At 33.7% G+C, this 24,704-nt stretch overlaps 2 protein-coding genes across 2 annotated transcripts in view; both read left to right on the top strand.

Moving 5' to 3' along the window:
- Nucleotides 1-6,113, top strand: part of LOC127094142 (uncharacterized) — a 73,307-nt gene extending 67,194 nt beyond the window's left edge. The window contains exons 4-6 of the mRNA XM_051033006.1: nucleotides 4,896-5,014; nucleotides 5,145-5,240; nucleotides 5,916-6,113. Coding sequence (XP_050888963.1) covers nucleotides 4,896-5,014; nucleotides 5,145-5,240; nucleotides 5,916-6,113 — 413 coding nt within the window. The remainder of the gene's footprint in view (nucleotides 1-4,895; nucleotides 5,015-5,144; nucleotides 5,241-5,915) is intronic.
- Nucleotides 6,114-9,834: 3,721 nt separating this feature from the next.
- LOC127092988 (small nuclear ribonucleoprotein SmD1a) lies at nucleotides 9,835-14,236 on the top strand. Its single transcript, XM_051031879.1, has 4 exons — nucleotides 9,835-9,987; nucleotides 10,097-10,173; nucleotides 13,725-13,916; nucleotides 14,006-14,236. Exons 1-4 carry the CDS (start codon nucleotides 9,974-9,976, stop codon nucleotides 14,065-14,067), a joined length of 345 nt encoding a protein of 114 aa, XP_050887836.1. The 5' UTR covers nucleotides 9,835-9,973; the 3' UTR covers nucleotides 14,068-14,236.
- Nucleotides 14,237-24,704: the final 10,468 nt, after the last annotated feature.

The raw sequence follows: 24,704 nt of genomic DNA, 5'->3' as shown, positions 1-24,704 counted from the left end.
CCGCCTAGGGACGACATAATCACACCAATCCTGGTCGCACACTCATACGAAATAAACGAATGAGTAGCACCAGTGTCAACAATAGCAAGCAATTCAACATTATTAATCAAGCAAGTACCTTTAATCAGATTATCTTCTTTAGGAGCTTCAGCCCCACTCAGAGCAAACACCCTACCAGTAGTATGAGCTGCAGTAGCCGCCTTCTTCGGTTTCGAGCACTGCGAACTGATATGGCCTTTCTCGCCACAATTAAAACATGTTGGACCAGCATCCTTACATTCCGTAACTCTATGACCAGCCTGACCGCATCGGAAACATCTCAGCACTTTCTTGGCACAGCTATCAGCACGGTGGCCTGGCTCGCCACACTTGAAACATTTACCAGCTATGGGAGATCCTCCTCCACTTGGCTTCTTCTCATCTACCACTTTCTGCTTACCTTTACCATTCGGAGATGCATAAGGACTACCACGATCCTTATTCTTCTTCTCACTAAGACTCTTGTAGTGAGCAGTCCTAGCCTTGCTATCTTCATCAAATATCCTGCACTTGTTAACCAGTGTAGGAAACCTACGAATCTCCTGGTAACCAATGCCCTGTTTGATCTCGGGACGCAACCCGTTCTCAAACTTGACACACTTGGATTCCTCAGCATCAGCATTATTATAATGAGGACAATACTGCACCAGCTCCTCAAACTTCGAAGCGTAATCAACAACAGACATGTTACCCTGCTTCAGTCCCAGAAATTCCATCTCCTTCTTACATCGCACATCAGCAGGAAAATATTTCTCCAGAAAGGCCGTCTTGAACCTTTCCCAAGTCATCTCAGCACCTGGTACTTCAATCCTCTGTCGAGTGTTATCCCACCAGTTTTCAGCCTCTTCAGATAACATATGCGTACCAAACTGCACCTTCTGTGCTTCAGTACACGTCATCACCCGGAAAATCTTCTCAATTTCCTTCAGCCAAATCTGAGCACCATCTGGATCATAGCGCCCCTTGAATGTAGGAGGGTTATTCTTCAGAAACCTTCCCAAATTCCTAAACTCGTCGACCGGCGGATTCTGCTGCGCCTGCATAGCCTGCGCCATAGCAGCCAAAGCCTCAGCAATCGCAAGGCCATTTTCTCCAGCCATACTCTGCACGACACAACTACAACCGTTAAATATCGACAGTGTCATTTACACTAATCGACCAACAGGGAAAACATCACATTATGACTCGACTGGACTGACCATGCTCTGATACCACTAATGTAACACCCTTCTACCCAAACGACATATTTAAATAGATTATCAGAGTACAACATGTAGAAGAGTTTACATTTCTTACAACATAACAATTATCGCATCACAACATAAAACATATTATTTATTTTATTAAAACTTCGCAGCGGACAACAACATTAATATTATCATTCATCATATAACAATTCATAATAATGGTTCAACATTATCTCAACAAAACATCTCAACATGTTAGTCATCATAAACAACGTAAATAATAATCAATTATCTATCGAATCCCATAACCCCGGTGTCACATGACCAGAGCATTTGACTCGACTCTGTAGAATAACTCTACACTTATTCTTCAAACCTCAACAATAGCTACTCCTCTTTATCTGCACATTGCTCATCATAGATGAACATAAACACATGCAGAAGGGGTGAGAATTACATTATTAAATAATAATATAACGACAGAAATATAAACATAAATATATTTCACATATGCCAACACAGCTCATCGTAATCATCATAATCAACATAGTCATGAACATCAACAAAACAACATATCAAATGCAATGCACACACCCATGCATGACTCAACACGACTCGGTATACCCATTTTGTGACCAACTACAGGATCACCACTCCCAGATTCATCACCATAGAATCCGAGTTCCCCGCAAGGAACCAAGCCTCTCAACAAGCCCGGAGTCAACAACATCATTGGAACTCAGTCCGTTCATCACTAGGCATCGGCCTTTCATGAATGCATGCACACCAAGCATGCATCATAATCAACATAGCAACAACAACATCATATATTCATGTTATCATCATCATTAACACATTCTATCACAAAAGCATATCACATCATACCACATAATCAAACACAGTATTATCACACTCTACTAATATCTATACCACTCAAAGCAACGGGAAATGATCCCTCGTATACCATGCATCAGCTAAGTTACCTCGCTCAGCCTAACCAACCAAAACTGCACAACAACAGCCCAGGAAAGACCACAAGTCTGCCCATACGCGTATTGCCTATGCCCATACGCGTATTACCCACGCCTAACCAAATCAATACGCGTATTGCCCATGTCCATACGCGTATGCTACGCGTATCACATTCCCATACGCGTACCAACAGAGACCAAAACACGTTCAAAACATCATCTTCCTCATCCATACGCGTATTGCCTAGTGCCATACGCGTACCAGCAATCTCATACGCGTATTGCCTAGTGCCATACGCGTATGACCAGAAACCAGATTTCCAGATCTGCAATGGCTTTTTCTGCTACGAGATCTATCCAAATTCATCCTTCCACAGTCCAAATTTCACACAAAATCACTCATATCATCTAATACAAATAGTCCCCTATTCGATTTCACAAATCCTAACATCATTGCATATAATTTCTACGAATTCCTTCGATTAAAATCCCAATTTCGTTCATCCAATATTTCACCATTTTCAGCATATTATTGTTTAATAAGGTTCAGACCCCTTACCTCTTTGGATTGAAGGAAGCTCTGAGCAATCTTTGGCCTTTTCCTCTTCCTTCTCTTTCTCTTCAACGTTTCTCCCCACTTTCTCTGACTCTGAGGCAAAACACGTGAAAAAAACCTGAGTCCTCACTTTGGCCTCTTTTATCCAATTTCCACTTTTACCCTTCCACTCTTCATATTCCATTTATTTATTTAATTATTATTAGAATAAATAACATCTATAGTAATAATAAAAATAATCCAATAATTCAACTTTATTTAATTAAATTAATAAAATAATATTAACTCAATTAAATAATTCTCTTATTTTAATCGGGGTGTTACAATTGCAATCTAAACAACTGCAATTGATTCAAATTGTTTATTGCACACCAAGTGTTTGATAAATTGTTTGTGTCAATTTTCGTTTCCAAATTCATTGAAAATTGACTAGAACATGTGATATTGTTGAAACAATTATTTTTGTAAAACATATTGATTTACTTTCTCATCATTAGTATACAGTTCATTACAGTTTAAACGCATGTATGATTCTTCCGATAACAGTTTGGGATAAACGACTGTCGATCCAGAATTGTTTCCGCTTGCCATATTAAATATTTTAAGAACATAATTTTTAATCAAAGAAAATTTTATTGTGATCTATTCACCACCTCTAGATCGTTGCCTTCATCTAACACTAAGGGGAGCAAATGACCCCAGTCGAGGCCAAATTATTCTTTCCATAGAAGAGGTGTCTCCTATAGGACGTAAAATATGGCCACGGGCTACAAAGAAGGTTGAAATAAGACATATGCACTTTAATCGAAGGTGCTAGTTGGGGGAGTGGGTTCACCCCCACAACAAAAGAGAACACCAACCAAAAGAATAGAGAGACGTTGACGCTAAACATGACTTAGACACACCTGAATGACCCTCAGGTCACTAAGAAAGATGCTTGTATTCCAAATTTCAATGGGTTGGGTTTGATTGTGTTTGACCTAATTCGTTACACAATCCCTTCAAACTCCAATGGATTAGATTCATCATCAAACCCACACTTTTATGGTCAAAACCGACCATACCCGACATGTTCATTTATCGGTTTTGTTGGGTTGGGTTCGAATGTTGTGTTTCAAATAAAAAAAATATTTTTTGTAAGAACTTTGTTTTCAGTTTAAAAAATTGCAACACAATAAAATACAATTATAATAATTTCTAACACACAAATTGGATAAAAATCATCGTATAATGTCTAATAAAATTTATCTACACGATATAACCCTTGATAATAATATAAAATTTCAAAGATATATTATTTCCATTTAATAAATAAGTTGAAAATGATATAAAAAAATAAAAAAATAACATTTAGTCTTAAAATTACGGAAAATTATTAATTTAATAATATTATTAATAAAGAATAAAACTTTTTAAATAAAATTGTGATTAATAATGAGAAATTAATTTTATATTTTTATTTAAAAAAATAATTAAAAAATAATAATTGATGTCGTATTAATGAGCTGTGTAATTGTAAAACTTAAATCGGATATAGGAACTAAAATTATATGTTATTGAGGGTTTGGTTAAATATAATTGTAAATGAACGGAGTCAGATAGTTATAAATTAAGTTGGATCGGATCAATGGGAATGCGGATTGACCAGCATCCATGAAGGTTATATTGCAAAAACTTTACCCCGTACCCCTACAATTGTACCCACACCCCTACATTTAATTTTTTTGGACCAAAATACCCTCATATAAATAGTGTATATTTTTCATTTCTAAATTTTTTTACCATTTTCGTCTGAAGACTTCCGGAAACCAAATTTTCCATTTTTTGGCATTGTAAATCGGAACACTCAGAGTAAGTCTTTCGGTTCACATAGTGTATACCGGAACACTTGTCTAAAGTCTTCCGGTTTGTTGCCTTTTGGGGGCACTGAAGCGGAAGTCTTTTAGAAAGTCTTCCAGTTTGGTTGGTTGTATATCAGAAGTCTTTCTTAAAGACTTCCGGTTTGGATGATCTAAACTGAAACTCTTTTAAAAAGTGTTCCGGTAGTCATCCTTTTTTTTATTCACCGGAACTCTTCTTTGAAGTGTTCCGGTGCGTTTTTTTTATTTTAATTTTTAATAATTTTTAATTTTTTTTTTGCAGTGGTTCGAAGACGAGGTGCAGATGGTAGGATTCCAGTCCGCACGTTAGACCGGGACGCATATTCATCTACAGCTGAGCCGACTGGATATCCAGGAGGGCCGTACGATACGTCTCTTTTGGTGAAGTACGAGCATCATGTTGCTCGACATTTATGGTTTGGTGAGGTAAATAAACGAGATATATTTGAAAATGAATAATAGATGAATATTTTATATTGTGTTTTCTAATATGTGTTTTAATTGTTTTTAGGAAATAGGTCCAAAGAAAGAGTTAAAGGTTGCTGGACATGGACTGAAACTGACATCTAGGGTTCCATTGGCTCTTCCACCACAGATGGAGAGTTGGGTATCTAGATCTGGTTTATCTTCACTTTAGAGAACCAGTCTGAACAAGATAGACACAAATCTTGTCTCTGCATTTGTGGAAAGATGGCATCTAGAGACATCTTCATTTCACATGCCGTTTGGTGAAATGAGCATTACTTTGGATGATGTCTCATGTTTGCTTCACTTGCCCATCAAGGGTATCTTCTGAAGTCCTCAGGATGTAACGGAAGAGGTAGCTGTTGAACTTGCTGTTGATTACTTAGGAGTGTCACAGGATGAGGCACACTCACATGTTCGTAGCTGCAGGGGTTCGTATTACAAGTTGGAGTGGTTATACGATTTATTCGTACAACATAGAGCTGCTTCCAGCTGGGTATATGCAACCAGAACATATATGTTGATGTTGGTGGGTTCCACCATTTTTGCCGATAAGACCTTTACACTTGTAGAGGCACGATACCTCCTCCTGTTTACGGACTTAGATAGATGTTCAGGATATAGTTGGGGAGCAATTGCACTAGTTACCCTATACAGATATCTTGGAGATGCGTCCATGTACAGTTGCAAACAACTCGGTGGATATCCTACTCTCCTACAGGTATATAATTTAATTTTGTTTATTAAGTGTTAGATTCATTTTATAAAATATGTTAACTTAATTTATTTTATTTATTATGTTTGTATTTTGTAACAGTGCTGGATTCACGAATACTTTCCAACTGTTGGAAAAAGAGGGGAGAATTGGAAACCAGCTGATAATTGTGGTCTTCCCCGAGCGATGAGATGGTCGTATAAGCAAGGAGTCTTGAAGGTTGATGATTTACGACCTATTTTGGAAGAGCTGACACCTGCCGATGTCATATGGCGTCCATTTGAGGATCATAGAGCATGACGTCTGTTTGATGAGATATGTCTCTACAGGGGCTGTTTGAAGTGGGGTGAAAAAGTTGTTCCATACTTGCCTGACAAATGTTTACGTCAGTTCGGGTATAGGAAGTATGTTCCATCCCCACCTCTTGATTGTATGATGACGACAAATATTGGTGTTGATTGGATTAGTTACCATCAGAGTGTTATCGCTGTGATTGGTCCATCTACCCTGGCCACCACTCCATCTGATGTAGAAGATGGTTATCTGGAGTGGTATTATTGTGTTTCGCATCCACAGTTGGTCCCTCCCCATCGTGACGATCCAAGAGAGGTACCAGTTCCTGTATATGACGCCGGACCATCTGGTCCTGATTGAGCTCGTGTATCTACATTGATTCATCGCTATCTGAGACAGGTTAATGCCGAAGAGGAAGATCCATAGTTTGCTGATTTATTTGAAGCTTTGCATATTTCTCGTTCACATTGATTTATGTATTAAGTTTTAGAACTGAATATAATAGGCATAATATAAAATTCATGTTTTGATTACATATTTATGTTTTGAGTACATATTCATGCTAATACAGGTGTAAGTAATTGCCAATGTTGCATACGTCCTGCAAATCCTAACATCCAAGTAGTTGTTGTATGAGAACAAAATTTCCTCCAATCTAATGTGACCGGTGGCAACGGAAACCCCTCTTTCATGTTAACCTGATAAAGTAAAATAATTAAAATATTAAGTCATATAAAATATTAAGTGAAATAATTAAGTGAAATAATTAAAATATTAAGGCATATAACATAACTTGTCATACAAAATACGTACCTGAACCCAATGATTGTGGTTAACAAAACCAATGCAATAAATAGAGACATTTGGTGAATGTGAACTTGTCATCGGAAAGAAAGTCATGCACGGATTGCCTAAACAGACAAGTACAACATTATAGCGATTCGCTATCAAGTAACCCATATCTGGTAGACTCAACCATTTTTCAGGTGACTGTGAACCAAAGGATTCTATCATTAAAGATTCTCTCACTTCTGACAACCGATTAGAAAATAACTTGTCATACAAAGTTGACCTATCCTTGTCTATTATTTCCAACCCCAACTCTCTACGAACCATTGGCCAACCATCCTCACCATATCCACGCAATGATGCAATGACTCTAAATCCACAATTACCATCTGATTCAACATTAACTACATCTTCAATGTATGACCTAATATGATTAGGAAATTGAAGAATGAATTGTGGTTGCTTCTTTGATAATTTTAACTTCTTCGAAGTCTGTGATGGTTGAGATTGCCTTTGTGAAGATTGAGATGCCTTATCAACATACTCATGATACGAAGGGTCCCTATAAACATCATATTCTGCTGGTTTTTTCCCTTTCTTCTTCACTCCTCCTTTGGTTTTTAGTTTCTCAGGTGGTGGACACAATGGAGTCATTGTTGGGTATGCTAGTTCACATACCCTACTATTTAATGCCCTTTTCTCAATAACATCTAATGACCTAAATCGTCTCCACAATTCATCCATTGCACAAGTCATATCCACCTCTGATCCATCATCTGCACCTACCTCTAACTCAACTTCCATAGTTAGTTTCCTCCAATGAACATGAACAACATCAATGGGTATCGGTATACCACCTAGTGTGTATCTTCGTAACTCACAAGCACAAGGTAACCCATAAGATGTTCTAAGAGTACAACCACATATTTGCCTGTTAGTTCCAACATAATCAACTCTCAATAACTCTTCAGCAATACGTCTCAAAGCAGCTCGAGATACGGAACCACGCAAATAACCATAAAAGGGACTTATGTACGCGTGCTCAACTTCGTAAAAACTCTTTTGAAAAGAAGCTCTAATGTTTCCCAGTTGTAACCTCAAGTTGTTATTCATGGCTTCCCAACATTTGACCATGTCACCTATACTGTTTCCTAACATCTGCTTTAACTTCCAATGAGCAGATTCAACCCTAAAAATATTGAAAATAACACATAAAAAATACATAGAAATAATATCACATATAAAAATAACACATAAAAAATTATAAGACGTACCGATTAGTCGTTGTGTTACCCAAATGTAGCACTCGATTAATCCATGCTCCAACAAATCTATGCCTATGTGGAGTCAACCATGTGTCTTTCACATAATTAATAAATCCACTATAATCAACACATGCTTGCTCAAGTTGATGCAACCGTTGGCCATACTCAACCTCATCACTAGCCCAAACAACTTCCATCCATAATGTGTCTATCGTCTTTTGCAGGTCATTCACCACATGTTGTTTGCATTTGGCACCAACGTTTTTGTTAATGTGAAATCTACATAGCAAATTAATCGACCTGGGAAACACAACTTCAATTGCTTTCATCAAAGCAAGATCTCTATCTGTCAAAATCACTTGTGGACACATGTCTTTCTTCACAAACAACTCTTTTAGTTTCTCCAATACCCAATAAAAATTCTCTGTCTACTCAGACTCCATATACGCAAATGCAACAGCAAAAGTCAACTCGGTCGATGTCATGCCAACAATTTCAAACAAATGTTGTCTATATTTGTTTGTCTTATAGGTGCTATCCATAATTAACACAATCGGAAAAATATTCAACAACTTAACTGAATCAGGATGTGCCCAAAATATCTCTCTCACAACTTCCGAGTCATCCTTTTTTCTACTCCAATAGACATAGCCTGCATCCTCAATAAGTTTAAACAAATGTTGTATCTCACTCATAGGACCTCTTATCTCTTTTTGTATCACACTCTTATGCTTGTATACTTGCGTAATCCGAGTGACATTCTCAGGATCTCGGTCTTGCAAGGAAAGCAATATGTGTCTAGGTGGTACATGTCTCTTTGTCAAATCAGTGACATGTTGCTTCTCATATGTGGTCAACCTACCAATAAACGAATGACCTTCTAATCTATCAGGTAAACCATGATTATGTAACCCACATTTTACATCAATCTTCCAACCAGATCCATCTTTCGTCGGAGTCGACCTGATTTTAAATGGGCATCCACATTTCTTAGACGCACTTTGGGTACCACTATCAGTACTCTTGTGTTTCTCACCTTTATCACAACCAAATATTAATTTGTTACTTCTCCCTCTCTTCCCTGTTTCAGTATCTGAACGACTGATAATAACAGTTACTTTATTATCGATTCCAACCTCTTTAATCCATCTGATAACCTCTTCCCGTGTACCAAATCTTTCGGTCGTTATAAACGCATTAGTAGTATCTACACATATTTGGGAAAGATTTTCCATTCATGCAAAATAAAAAACAGATTAAAAAAAATTAAAAAAAAAAGCAAACCGGAACACTTCTTCAAAGAGTTCCGGTATGTGTAAATTTGTTTACCGGAACTCTTTCAAGAAGTGTTCCGGTTTGTAACATTTTTTTGATTGAACCGGAACTCTTTCGTGAAGTCTTTTGGTTCATTGCTTTGTGTGTTCCGAAAGTCATTTTTGAAGTCTTCCGGTTTGGGAAAAATACATATCGGAAGTCTTTTTGCAGGAGTTCCGGTGCGAGAGGTGTGAAACGTGTAATTTCTGAAATTTTTAACTAAGTGGTAAAAATAAAATGGTAAATTGGTTAAAACCAATTAAGGATAGAATTGAAATTTTTAAAAATTTGTAGGGGTATGAGACTAATTGTAGGGGTAGGAAAATTTTCTTATATTGCCTGTGTTAAGGTTTATAATTACCAAAATTATTACAAAATTATTACAAGGTATATATAAGGGCTTGGTGAGCCCAAAAATACTCGAGCTCAGAGCAACTAGCGTCACTCTCCCGCCCCTCCGTGGTTGAACTTCAAAGCTGCTGCTCATTTCCCGCCGCCATGAAGCTCGTCAGGTCTCTGTTTCTCTCTCTCACTCTCTCTCCCTCAACTTCTCATTTCTTACCATCTCTCTTTTTGTGGAAATTTCTTAAACTGAAATCGTGTTCTTGAAAATCGAAACAGGTTTTTGATGAAATTGAACAACGAAACCGTATCAATCGAGCTCAAGAACGGCACAATTGTTCATGGCACCATTACAGGTATCCACCAACCCTTCCTTACTACTCTTCGCTGTTATTACATATGAATACTCCTCACGCCGTTAAACCCTAAGTACCCTTCGCGCTCAAACATTTGTTATTTATCAATTGCTGCATATAATTTTCTATTTTGGCGTTGTTATTTCCGATGGCAGAGTCGTGAATGTGATATTTTCCAATAAACCCTAGTGAATTGTTAAAATCTTGATTATTTTTGTTTGAAATTAGGTTTCTTGCTTAAATAATGGTTAAGAATATTCGCCAATTGATAGTTCAGGTGCTAGAGTAAAGATCCACTTTAATCTCTGTAGTTTACTGTTTGACATATTTTGTAATGCAATCAAAGTATCTTTGGTAACCAATTGTTTGTTGTTGTCGTTGTTGTTGATTTCTGGCTGTAATCTCTACACCTTCCTTTTGTAAGATTCAAGTAGTTAAAAATTATGATAGAGAGAATATGGAAGGCAAGTTAGGAAGAACGCATTTTCAAAAACAATGAAAACATTATTCTGGAATCTGCATGTTCAAAATTTCTGAAACTGTTAGATCAGTTTTCAATAATTGTAAAAGAAAATGGAGAGGGAAATAATAGTTCTGTATTATCTTATGTTTATTAATTGAAGTGAGAATGCAAATGTGAAACATGTGAAGTAAACATACCCTTCTGTTTCTCTTTTCCTTATTCAGGCCCTTAGTTACTTATCATTTTGTTTGAATAAATAAATGATGTTTGAAATATACCTGTTCTCTTTGCACCTTAACTTGCTACCATATGATAACATTGCATTTATGGTTTCTCTTCAACTTCCTGCTCGAATTGTTTGCTGTTTTCTTTTAGATAAATTTTTGTTTTCTATCAGAATAATGATAGTAATGTTTTGAAGGTGTTTAATTCAGATTTTGCATATTTGAAGATATTTGACTTTTTTTTAATCACCTATAAAGTAACACATATAAATGGTTGTGATCCACTACTTCTTACACTAACAGCGTATATCAATTTAACTTTTTTATTTTATATGTTATAGAGAATTAACCGGCCTTCTTGTTTTAGTATCAATTAAACTCTTTATTTTATATGTTATAGAGAAGTATCTTTTACATTATAGTCTTAACATTTATAATTACAGTACCACCCTCCAACTCAATCATTTGGAAATGAGAAGTTCTATTTGTACTAAAGCATGTGCTATGAAAAGCAAGAGAGTAATCATGGTCTGTCAAGAGTAATGATTTATTGACATTTCTTTTAAAAGGTTTGACACTATCAATCATTTTCATTTGTAAACTGATTCTCTTATTTCTTTGTGCCTCTTCTATTTTGTTGTATTTGTAATTGTGTTGTTGAATATCGGCCATGGCGGATTGCGGTGGCGGGATTTCGACAAACCGCCATTGAAAAGCGGTTGTGTGGCAGTTTTCGTATAGAGAGGTCATGGCGGTCGCCACGAAAGTAATGGACATGCAGAAAAAGCGTTTTTTCGTTAAAAAATGGAAAAAATATGGGTTGGGTTGTGTGGTCTTACCCAAGCACAGAACCAAAGTGGGTTATAGTTCTAATAAACCCTAAAAATGGATACTTTGCCCTTTTACTCTCTTATCTCTCTTCTGTGGGTTATAATTCTTATAAACCACAAAAATAGATGCTTTGCCATTTTATTACCATCTTATCCATCTACTCTACCCTGTTCTTTTCCTCTACTGGTGTTCGACCACCACCACCACCACCCAATTGCGTGCAACCGCCACCAAATTCTCTGTTCTCTGTTCTCTGCTGTTGCGCACGACCTGCTCTCTCTTTTTTTTTCTCAGTTTCTATAATCTGTATTCTGAAAAGTATATTCCATTTCTTCTTTTTCCCCCTCTTATATTTATTCTTTAGTTTCCTATTCTTTTCATTTTCTGATTGTTTCCCCTCTATTTCATTCTTTATTTGCTCTGTTAAGCCTTCTTCTGTTTTTAAATTATCTCAAATCTTTTTTTTAATTGTTTATAGACATTAGACACCCAGTTTTTAAATTATCTTAAATTAACTTAATTTGTTTTTTATTTCTGATTTTAATTTGGTGTTTTATTTATTTCTGCTATTTTTGTGTGTATATATTTAAAATAAGTTTTTTTATTTGTCTGCGCACGACCTGCTCTCTTTTTTTTTCCTCAGTTTCTATAATCTGTATTCTGAAAAGTATTCCATTTCTTCTTTTTCCCCCTCTTATATTTATTCTTTAGTTTCCTATTCTTTTCATTTTCTGATTGTTTCCCCTCTATTTCATTCTTTATTTGCTCTGTTAAGACTTCTTCTGTTTTTAAATTATCTCAAATCTTTTTTTTAATTGTTTATAGACATTAGACACCCAGTTTTTAAATTATCTTAAATTAACTTAATTTGTTTTTTATTTCTGATTTTAATTTGGTGTTTTATTTATTTCTGCTATTTTTGTGTGTATATATTTAAAATAAGTTTTTTTATTTGTCTGCGCACGACCTGCTCTCTCTTTTTTTTTTCTCAGTTTCTATAATCTGTATTCTGAAAAGTATTCCATTTCTTCTTTTTCCCCCTCTTATATTTATTCTTTAGTTTCCTATTCTTTTCATTTTCTGATTGTTTCCCCTCTATTTCATTCTTTATTTGCTCTGTTAAGACTTCTTCTGTTTTTAAATTATCTCAAATCTTTTTTTTAATTGTTTATAGACATTAGACACCCAGTTTTTAAATTATCTTAAATTAACTTAATTTGTTTTTTATTTCTGATTTTAATTTGGTGTTTTATTTATTTCTGCTATTTTTGTGTGTATATATTTAAAATAAGTTTTTTTATTTGTCTGCCATGCTTCAACCATTTGCCATCCGCACATGTTTATGGCAGATTTGTGCCTTGCTGCCACAAACGCCATTGACAACACTGACTGCAATGTAATGATCCCCATATCAGCCTATGTATACTCCATAGGAAGCAATCTCACGAATTGCAAGAAAAGGAGTGTGCTGTTGCTTTAAAGATGCATCATGTAGTTCCTGCTATGACGGCAATCACGTGCAAAAAGTATCAAAACGAGCTAAATCATTATGTTTTCGTTTTGTGATTTTGGTTTTCTTAATATCCAGCAATATCCTTTTACTTGATTTAAGTCAAATTTTCAGAAATGTAAATGTAGTCCACAGCTTCTGATTTAACTTCACACAGCCTGTACTATGGAATTTTCTGTTCAACACACCTGGGTTTAGTTTTACTTTGTTAGGTAAATTGAAAGTTTGCAACTTATATGTTACATCTGTTATCTTATCTCGATTTGTGCTAAATATTGTGATGTTTGAGGCTCAAGTGTAACGATTATCTTTTATGGATTCTTATAAGAATTGAGTCCTGTACTATAATTTTGCATGTCATACTGTTTGCTTATTAGTAAAAATATATTGGCAGATATTGCAATGTTTCTAAATAAATAAATCGCTTGCTACTTATTGTATTTGAGTCTTTTGTTTTTGGGTTGAGATCATCAGTGTTTTGAAGCTTTAGTTATGCTGTTCCTGACTTGTTGCTATGCTACAGGTGTTGATATTAGTATGAACACACATTTGAAAACAGTTAAACTAACACTGAAGGGGAAAAACCCAGTGACTCTGGATCACCTCAGTGTGAGGGGTAACAACATTCGCTATTATATCCTTCCCGACAGCTTGAATCTTGAGACTTTGCTGGTTGAAGAGGCACCTAGGGTCAAGCCTAAGAAGCCAACTGCTGGTACTTTACATTACCTTGGCTGTAATTTGTATTCAGATTGGGTTCTATCTGGTTGTTTTTGGTTTTCAACGTTTAAATTCTATTTACAGGGAAGCCTTTGGGGCGTGGACGTGGTCGAGGGCGTGGACGCGGTCGTGGCCGTGGTCGTTAAATTGCAATTTTTGTGCCATATGGTTATATTGTAGGAAGTATTTCTGAGTGGTCTTGTAGACGTTAAAAGCGTGCTCTTGCTGATTAGTTATGTTGGCTTTGGCCAATTGTCATATTTTGAACAAGTACTTTCAAGTTCTTATGTATAATTCTTTCCCTTTCAACTGATAGATATTTTGTTGACTTCTAAAAGATACCTAACACCACCCAAGTCTTAACAAAAAATTTCAAAAATGGTGCTCTCATGTCTTTTTCAGTAGATATCCCTCGAGGATATGGTTCCTCTTCAATTTTTGAAGAGTTAGAACAGTTTTTTATTTATCATAGTAACTAATGTTTCTTATAAATGATGTATGAGGTGTCGGTGTATTGTCTTGGGCCTTGTATAAATAAGGGTTGTTTAAGGATTTATACAAGGCCTCGTTCACTGTTATAAGAATTTTTTTTAAAAAAAGCTCCTCGTTCACTGTTTAAGGATTTTTTTTTGAAAAAAAATGATTATTTAAAAAAAACTCCTCGTTCACAATTATAAATAAGGGTAATGTTAACTTGTGTCCCAAGGGTACATGTTACTATCAGCAACATGTGTTCCTAGGGCACAATGAAAATGACCTTATAAATATAAGTCATAAATTTTTAAATTAATTAATATTTGTGTTATTATTCTATCTTGATTTAATTTAAAAGCATTTAGTATGGTAGTTGATCCATTAAATATAACTAATTAGAGTAAATTTTACTTTGATTGTATATGAAATTAAGAAAATTATTTATACAAGGCGTATGATCATGTATCATGCCACTGTTTATGACGCATGCAAAATCTTTCCTCCCTACTATTTTTCCCATCCATTTTCTAATTCTCTTTAAATTTTTCTTTAAAACATTGTCTTATATTTTCAAGAGAAATGCTAATTTGAAATATTTGGAAGTAAAACCTCTGATGAAGATCCGACTTTGAAACAGAAAGACTTTCGAACATCTTCAGAGGAGTTTGATCCATTGATTAGATGGAGACATTTGAGACGGTGAAAAGATCAAAAGAATTGAAAGGTTTGTTACAGTGTTCAACAATAATGGAGAACATCATATTTGAGAGTTAGTTAAAACTGACCGTGATTGTTGTATTACGACGCATAGTTCAAATGGAATTGTCCTGATGGTTGTAATCACATAGATATGTTGTTTAGTCGTTTTATTTGTTTGTCGTGTTGTTTTAATTGTTGTAATCAGTGTTGTAATCTTTATGAAAAGCACATTATTTTCAATATCAAATTAAATAGTTACACAAAAGGAATTACATATAAAAACATGACTAAAAGTGGATTATTTAATTATGTTGTGGAGCTTACTGCAACATTCGAACATTTTTAAGATTGTGTCTGGACTAACAACATGAACTACATAATCTTACAATTTTGTTCGTCATATAAAAACATGACTAAAAGTGGATTATTTAATTATGTTGTGGAGCTTACTCCAACATTCGAACAATTTTTAAGATTGTGTCTGGACTAACAACATGAACTACATAATCTTACAATTTTGTTCGTCGTATCCATTTCGGTTCGAATACGTGTGCTGTTAAGGCGATATTTTTTCTTTCTTTGCATATTTTCATTGTACCAAAATATCTCCTCTTGATATGTAGGTTAATAATCCTCATTTGCTACTATCAGAAAGATTATTTTACATATTGCATAAGTTTATGACTTTGTAATCCGCGAATAGTAGGTTGGAAGAGTCATGGCAAGCATGTGATTGAATAATATAATAATATTTTTATTAACCATTTTATTTATAATTATTTTATTATTAAAATGAAAAAAATAGAAAAACAATACAGTAGCCATAGGCTATGGCACATGCTCCTAAAGGTTGCATGTCTGCGTCATCGCATGATAAATGATCATGCGCTAAAGGATAAAAAAGGGGTGCATGCGCCACAGGCAGTTTTACATCCTCTTTGGGGCGATTTCTTTTGTTTGAAAGATGACAACTTTGATATTATTTTTGAAAATATTATTATTTAAGGTTATTTTTTTCTAAAAAAAGTGATTTTAAAAAAAATCACTAGAGGGAGTATATATATATATATATATATATATATATATATATATATATATATATATATATATATATATATATATATATATATATATATATATATATATATGATTACACAAAAATTGAAGGAAAACGAGTAATAAGTTGCGTTGTTATTCTTTTTGGATGACAAAATTATTCCTCTTAAAAATTATATTTATTGTTCTAAGATACATAACATTGCTATGCATGAGTCTTTATACTCTCTATAAAAGATTCACTACTTATGGTGCTAGATACCTAAAAGTTTAAAGACAAATAGTATTAATGTAAGTTGATTGTCAAAACATATTTTCTCGTGTTTTCCTTTACCACTTTACTTGAAATGACTTTGAGAGCTTCCTGAATAAAACATCTCGTCCTTAGTCCCACTAATGGGAAAACTTTAATAAAATATGCATGTGCATGTTCCTACTAAGGATGAGAGTAGACCATTTTGGTTGAAAATACGAGAATGCAACGGTCTATAAGAGGTGTGAATAGACCTCCCAAGTAAAATTGTCTGATTTGAAAAATAGTTTTGAAGAGTTTATCAGAGTTTGAAAACAAAAACGATTTGTATGGAAGAAACAGATTGGATATAAAATTGATTATGCTTATGATATGATATATACATAGTTTTAAAGTTGATATTTGTGTTGTTGGAGTTTGTTTGAAGTCTCGCATTGCTTAGGTTCTTGGACTATTGATTGCATAAATATGTGAGAGCAACTTCACCCTCTGAGCAAGATTTTGGGTTTGAAATCCAATCATATTTAATATGACATTAGAGTTGGGTTAAATATTGCAGCGTGGGAATTTACCCACTCTAGGCGTGAGGGTGTATATTGAAGTTGATATATGTGTTATTAGAATTTATTTGAAGTCCCACATTGTTTAAGTTTTTGAGTTGTTGTTTGTATAAATATGTGAGGAGAACCTCACCCTTTAAGCTACCTTTTAGAATTGAGATCCAATTATATTTAACACACATAACAACTTAGTCGGTACAATGTATGACAATAGATTGAATCAAATAGATGGCCAAAACCAATCAAGCAATGTATTGAATTAATATTAACTTTACACAAGGCCCTAACAATATATATATATATATATATTTATATATATATATATATATATATATATGAATAATCTACCTATATATTTTTATATACATTTTCATATAGATAAATAAAATGATTTTTAAATCCTAAGATCAAACTATTAAATAACCCAAAGTTATTAACAAAAAGACTTAATTTATTGTCATTTACCTTGGTTGTTTTATACAGAGAAGTAATAATCATTACTATTAGTTTTATTATTAGTTGTTAATCTTGTAAAAAATATATTATTATATTTTAAATAGTAAGAGGTCGGTGAAGTTTATGGGGTACAACTGAAATAGTGGATTTGCAAATTTCCCTTTCCAATCCACTTTATAACTTTTTTGACTTTTCAATCATATATTCTCTCATTTATTTGATCAATTAAATATCTCTATGCCTCCATAACTTCTTCTTCTTCTTTTCTTCTTCGATTTTCTTGCTTCGTCAACTCCAACACAACTTCATCTTCTTCTATTCTTTTTTGATTTAGCATTTCTTCGACATTCGATGAAAATGTCAAAAAAAAAACAGTCAAACCGCTCCACGCGGATAGCAGCCTACAACTCGCTCCAAGATATAACATCTTTTGCGCCCGCTATTATAAACTGGGATCCGCACCTAGGTTTCATCATGGAAGGTGGCCGTTCCGGTCAAAAATCTCAGGATAGTGGCCGCTATTAATAACTCTGATATATATATATATATATATATATATATATTATAATATATATTATATATAGATATAATATATATATATATTATATATTATATATATATATATATAATATATAATATATATATATATATATATATATATATATATATATATATATAGATAGAGAGAGAGAGAGAGAGAGAGAGCGAGAGAGAGAGAGAGAGAGAGGAGAGAGAGAGAGAGAGAGAGAGAAGAAGAGAGAGCGGAGAGAGAGAGAGAGAGAGAGAGAGAGAGAGAGGAGCGAGAGAGAGAGCAGAGAGAGAGAGAGAGAGAGAGAGAGAGAGAGAGAGAGAGAGAGTAGAGAGAGAGAGAGAGAGAGAGAGAGAGAGAGAGAGAGAGAGAGAGAGAGAGAGAGAGAGAGCGAGGTGTATGCCGAATTTATAGTGATTTGACTATCATCTTCCCTAAGCCTACTTCACTTTCCAATTGTTTCCTATTAAATTTTTGGTCTTCAACTATAATTTGTGACAAATTATACGATGTTTACTACAAGCACAATATTCAAATAATGCTGAAAATATAAAAATATTCTATTTGGATCCCCTTGACTTGTACGCAATATCAATATTGAATCCTTGCAAAATCTTTACTCAGAATCACCTTGAATCTTCAAGCCATAACAATTATATACCAATGTCTCCATTCTGTTGTGATTTTTCCTCGATCCTACTGGTATCTTGAGTATTGGTCTACCCGAAGATTGAGAAGAAATCTCACTTTGTCCGCAGACTTTCAAATATCACTACCAAAATGATTATGGAAAAAAGTACCTCATTCTATTTTGCTGGACTTGTCAAAACAAGCCATAACACCACACACCTTACAAACCTCTGAAATATAAAGAAAATCTTCAAAGAATCGTTAAACACAAAAACAAAATTTCCTAAACAATCACAAATATCCAAAGATGAAATTTAGATCCATATAAAAATAAAGTTAAAATGAGGTAGAATATGAAATATATCGTTTGCAAGAACTCAAGAAAGATTCAAAAATCCTTTTGAAAATGAGAAAACAAGTGAGTTATGAGTTTTCAAATCAATAAGTGAAAAATGTTTTATATGTTCGGAAGATCTAACACAAAAATGAGTGAAAAATGGTGTTTGATTCGAGTCATGAGCAAGAGGTATGATTCAAGTCAGAAAATTAAGTGACTTAAATTAAGAAGCGAAAACATATGAGAATCCATTTGTGTGATTCGAGTCACACAATCTGTGGTTCGGGTCACATGATTCAAGTCATGAGTTATGGTGATTCGGATAAGAGTTCTAGAAGGAAAATAGGTAAATTTCAGTTTAGTGCGATTCAAATCATACATTTTTGTGATTCGAATCAAAGTGTTGCAATTTGAATCACGAAACATGTGATTCGAATCATGAAAACATGAAAAAGGTCCCCAAGTTCCATGTAATTCTGATTCAAGTTATGTGAACAATGCGATTCGAATCAAACTACCAAAATATCATTTTTGAAAAATTTAAAGTAATTTTTGAGATTTTAATATTGTCATGACTTGAACCATTCTCAAATATATTTATTAATCTAAAAACTCAATAAATTGACTTGAAACATATTGCTTAAACTATAACCAAACACTTTGATTTATGCATGCCCAAAATGGATTTAAAAATCAATCGTGATATGCACAATCAATGAGGAGACTCAATAACTATATAAACAAAACAAAAAGCTTAAAAGACAAGCAATCAATACTACGAAAAACACATACAATCACAGTTGGCAAAGATATATATTCACGGAGGACCAATCGTTGTAAAGTAGCGCATGGTTGTATATGCTTTACTCACAATCATGATCTAGTGCCAATTGTAAAAAACTAGAATGTGTGATACCTATCACCACAATTGTGATATATAACCGTTGTGTAAAATTTAAAGGTCCTTGGCTCGATTCCCATCAACGCCTTTTTTGGGATTTAAATTATTCTGGATAACGTTCAACATATAACCACGTCTGGATTTAGCAAACGTCGTGAAATCACTTGCCTTTTTTTATATATTTATATATTTATACATTTTCCCATTTTTTTAACCAGTATTTTTGTGAACCTTATCCGACTAGAAGCAACAACACGCATTTGTGAATCGTATCATACTAAAAATTATATTACATTAAATCCAAAAATTATATATTACGTCAAAACCAAAATGGAACAACACAAACTACAATTTACATATCATTACATCAAATAATTGTATCTTGGTGTTTTGATTTCTTGTCTCTTGGTGTTTTCTTGACTTTAAACACCTATAATTTCAAGTAATCATACTTGTTAGTAAATAAACATAGAAATTATAACTTGCAATAAATTATGAACAAAGAATAATATACTTACTTGTTAATTTTCCAATATGCCTTCTTTATGATCGTTACGAATAACATACACATCATCTGTATCAACTTCATCATATGAGATAGGCACTTGTGTTGTGTAAGAAGGAATCGAAGGAATATCAAAACTTTCATCACTACGAGGAATGTATTTTCCTTGGAGAACGATTGACCATCTCTCCAATATATTCTGAGGGTCATTCAGATATAATTTTTTTTTTGCTTCATAAGCCATGATGAATGGTTCGGTCATATAAGTTTCCTTGCCAAAGTCAACCCAGATGAATCCTAAGTCATCATTTTGTACACCATTATTATTGGTAACTCACTTGCATTTAAATAAAAGCACTTTGAAAATAACATAATCAATCTCCCAAATCTCTCCATTGACACCATATAACGCTCTAGATGCCAATATAAGAATATTATCTTTTGAACTAGAGAAATACATGGATTCTGCCTCAACCATAACCCCATTATTTTACATTGTACTACGACCATCTTTTGATTTTGTATAAAAGGAAAATTACCAATGTCGTATGTAGTCCAAGTTATGACATTAAATGTTGGTATGTACAACATCCATTTAATTGTCTCGGATGCATTATCATCATTAGATATTTGTTCATTAAACCAATCAATGAATTTCTTGTTATGCTTTGTCAACAACAACTTGTCCCTCATTCGGGGATTTGAGATTTTTTTCTTCACAAGTGTTTTGTGAGTAGCTATGTAAGGTTGAACTTCATCAAAATTATTCAATATATATAAATGTGCTTGAATAACTACATCCCAAGCCATTGACTTAACATTTAAACCTTGAGTACCTTTACCTTCATAGTTGTTAGCATGACGAGATTTTGGAATTCCTATAGACTTTGCTTCTGACAAATAGTTTGTACAAAACTCAACAGCTTCTTCTGTGATGTACCTTTCAATAATCGAAGCTTTCGGTTGGTGATGATTCTTTGTATATGCTTTAAAGATCTTAATGTATCACTCGATTGGATACATCCATCTTAAATAAATTGGACCATAAAATTTGATTTTCTTGACTAGGTGAACAAGTAAGTGAATGATAATATCAAAAAATTATGGAGGAAAATACATCTCCAATTCACACAAGATTATGACAGCCTCATCTTCTAATTCATCTAGTTTTTTGAAATCAAGAATTTTATTTCATATATCATTGAATAATAAGCACAATTTGGTTATATTTACTCTTACATTTTTTGGTAGGATGCCATGGATAGCCACTAGTAGAAGTTATTGCATCAAGCCACGAGAATCATGAGATTTTAAACCAATTAACTTGAGATATTTCACTGATACAAGTTTATTGATGTTTGATGAGTAACTTTGGGAAACTTTGATACCATGCAAACACTCCAAAAAAAATTCTTTTCCTTTTTAGATAAAGTGTGACATATTAGAGGCAAATAAGTTATTTTTCTTGATTCTATTGGAGCCAACTGTTTTCTTATACCCATCGCCTCCATGTCGAGATGGGAATTCTTACTATCTTTACTATTACCTATAATAATTAGAAATGTTTCAATCAAACTATCACAAACATTTTTACCCACATGCATCACATCAAGACAATGTCTTACGTCGAGATTTGACCAATATGGAAGATCAAAGAACACATACCACTTTTTCCATATAATTTTTCTCAAATGGACCTTTTTATTTCTCTCTCTTTCCAAATAAGACACTAATCTATTTCTATCATTGATATACTTCATCCCCGGTTAAAGGTTTAGGAGCCATATCCAACTCATGCTCTCCATTAAAAGCCTTTCGCAATCTACGATAAGGATGACTGAGTTTTAGAATTTTTGATGCGCAAGGTAAATAATTTTTTTTCTAAACTCACATTGGTTATAACATGTATTAGATTCACATATATGACACACTTTATGTTCTTTGACACTATATCCATCTAAATTACCATATGCAGGAAAGTCATTGATTGTGCAAAATAGCATTGCACGCATCTTAAGCTTTTCACCAGAATATAAATCTTCAAATTCAATTCCTTCCTCCCACAAAAGTTTTAAATATTTAATTAATGGACTTAGATAAACATCTATGTCATTTCCAGCTTGTCGTGGTGCAAAAATCATCATACTCAACAACATATACTTGTACTTTATGTACAACCAAAGAGATAAGTTATAAATCGTGAGAAGAACATGCCATGAAGAATGGTTAGTACTCAGATTACCAAAGGGGTTCATTTCATCGGTAGCAAGCCCAAGCCTAAGGTTTCTTGGCTCAATGCCAAAATCTGGAAACAACGAATCAATTTTCTTCCATTGCATAGAATCAACTACATGGAGAATATTTCCATCATATTTTCTTTCACCTGCACGCCAACTAATATTCTTTGTGTCATTCGCATTAGAAAAAATTCTCTTTAATCTTGAAATTGTTGGCAAGTACCATAACACTTTAGCAGGAGGACGTTTCATACTAACATTTTTATTGTCATCATCATTGTTGTCCTTCAACTTATAACGCGACACATAATATTCTGGACATTGATCCAAATTTTCATATTATTTATTGTATAATATGAAATCATTTGGGCATGCATGTATTTTGATATACTCAAACCCATTGAACACATTATCTTCTTGGCATCATAACAACGATCCTACAAATTGTTATCTTCTGGTAGCATTTGTTTCAGCAAATCAAGCAATTTTGTGAAACTTTTATCCGACCACCCATTTTTTGCCTTCAGAATAATTTTTTTTAACACTGCAAATAATTGTGTATAACTTTTTCACCCATTAGAGGGGTTTCCTTATCCCTACATAAAGTATCATAAATATGAACTTTCTTAAAAGAAGATTCTCCAATATCACGAAACATATCTTCTTGTCAATCATCCATATCTTCGGCTTCATCAACTTCGTGAATTTGTGACACCATGTTTCTCTTTTTATTCACTTCACCATGCCACGTCCATATAGTATAATTTTTACATATACCATTACAACATAGGTAATGGAATATTTCTTCCTTAGTAACTTTATGGATATTCTACAAATAACACAAGAGCAATAAAAGATACCATCATTTTCGGGAAGATTTTGTTCAGCATATTCAAGGAATTCAAGAACTCCTTTCTCATATACCATACCTAATTTATCAGCTTTCATCAAACTACGATCCATAATAAATTCTGAAATTTATATCAAAAGAATAATGTGAATGGCACACCAAAACCTAAACCTAAAGCATATTCGTAATAATAATGTAACACTAAACCTAAAGCATATGCATATCCATCACAATAATATAATATTTAACAACAAAAAATGCAATGAAATATGAACCAGGAACAATATGAACACAAAGTTTCAAAAAAAAACGCAATGAAAGCAATGAAAATCATCCATAATAAATAACGATAAAATAAACAAAAAAGGAATAAAAGTAATGAACATCAACCATGAAAAGTAACATATCGTACTTTGAAGAAGAGGAATAGACCAAATGAATGAAGATGGCGAACATAAAATGAAGATGATGAAGATTTTAGTTCCAAGTGAGTGAAGATGGTGAACACAAAATAAAGATGGTGAAGATTTTCGTTCTAAATGAATGAAGATGGTGAACACAAAATGAAGATGGTGAAGATGAAGAGTTCATTATCATCATCATATGGTTTGCTTAAGGCATGTTATGAAGGAAATAAACAATCTATTTTGTTTTAATTGACATGAAATATTTTCACCACGGTTGATAAGAACAATCATAGTGAAATACAAGAGATGTCACCACGGTAGATAAATATAACCATAGTTAAACATTTTTCAATTTTTGTTTAACTTATGAATTTAAGGGACACACGTTTTTTGATGCAAAAGATGGGGAAATGTTGTTGTTGGGATTCAAAATTTGTAACACTTAATTTATCACCACATTTATTTCACACAGCCGTAATGAAATGTCATATAGTAAAAAAACCAGGCGCTTCCAATTTGAGATATTAAAACGGTGGACTAAATGATTGTAGTAATATAATGTTACCAAATATATATTTGGTAGTAGTGAATCAAAACATTTAACCCACGAGACAGAGACATACAACATACAACTTCAGGACAGGCCAACCTACAAGGGCATATAGCCTGACCTATTTAAGCCTTGTATGACTAGATCTATTAATAAATATGTTAGATTTAGGCTTTTTTTAAAAGCATATTTAATTAAATAGGCCATATTTATGCTATTAAAAAGCCTATGAATCTTTATAGAGTGACCTATTGATCGGAAAAATAGCAAGTGTACTATTTTTACCGATGTAGTAACAAGGAGTTTTATTTTCAAGTATCGATCTCAAGGATTGCGTAG

Source organism: Lathyrus oleraceus, chromosome 6 (assembly GCF_024323335.1).
Source record: "Lathyrus oleraceus cultivar Zhongwan6 chromosome 6, CAAS_Psat_ZW6_1.0, whole genome shotgun sequence".
Taxonomy (NCBI): domain Eukaryota; kingdom Viridiplantae; phylum Streptophyta; class Magnoliopsida; order Fabales; family Fabaceae; genus Lathyrus; species Lathyrus oleraceus.
This window is presented reverse-complemented; position numbering and strand designations above follow the sequence as displayed.